Source organism: Penaeus monodon, chromosome 23 (genome assembly GCF_015228065.2).
Source record: "Penaeus monodon isolate SGIC_2016 chromosome 23, NSTDA_Pmon_1, whole genome shotgun sequence".
Taxonomy (NCBI): Eukaryota; Metazoa; Arthropoda; class Malacostraca; order Decapoda; family Penaeidae; genus Penaeus; species Penaeus monodon.
In genome coordinates this window covers 43940953-43941230 of record NC_051408.1, presented here as the reverse complement: position 1 = coordinate 43941230, position 278 = coordinate 43940953, and the positions used below count along the sequence as shown (strand labels likewise).

At 63.3% G+C, this 278-nt stretch overlaps 1 protein-coding gene across 1 annotated transcript in view; it reads right to left on the bottom strand.

Annotated features, from left to right (window-relative positions):
* The window catches only part of LOC119588325, an 11407-nt gene that overhangs the window by 9197 nt on the left and 1932 nt on the right, over positions 1-278 (bottom strand). The window contains exon 3 of the mRNA XM_037937015.1: positions 19-237. Within this exon, the coding sequence (XP_037792943.1) occupies positions 19-237 (219 nt within the window). The remainder of the gene's footprint in view (positions 1-18; positions 238-278) is intronic.

Below are 278 nucleotides of genomic sequence, written 5' to 3'. Positions count from 1 at the left end.
AAAGCCTCAAGCACTCACGTCATACGCCCTTCCCACGGCCCACACTGACGCATAGACGCCCATGACGTTGCCCAGCCTACCCAGAGGCTTGAACATGATAATCGGCTTGGTGTAGCCATGCCAGGTGGAGTTAAAGCGGATCCGGTCGGCGTCCGCCACGGCCAAGCGCGGCTGGTCCAGCCTGCGCGGCGCCGGGAGCCTCTGCGGAGGGAGAAGGACGCTTGGCTTTGGCGGACCCTGCGGTTGTGAGGAAGGTCACTTCGCTCCTGCTTGGTGTG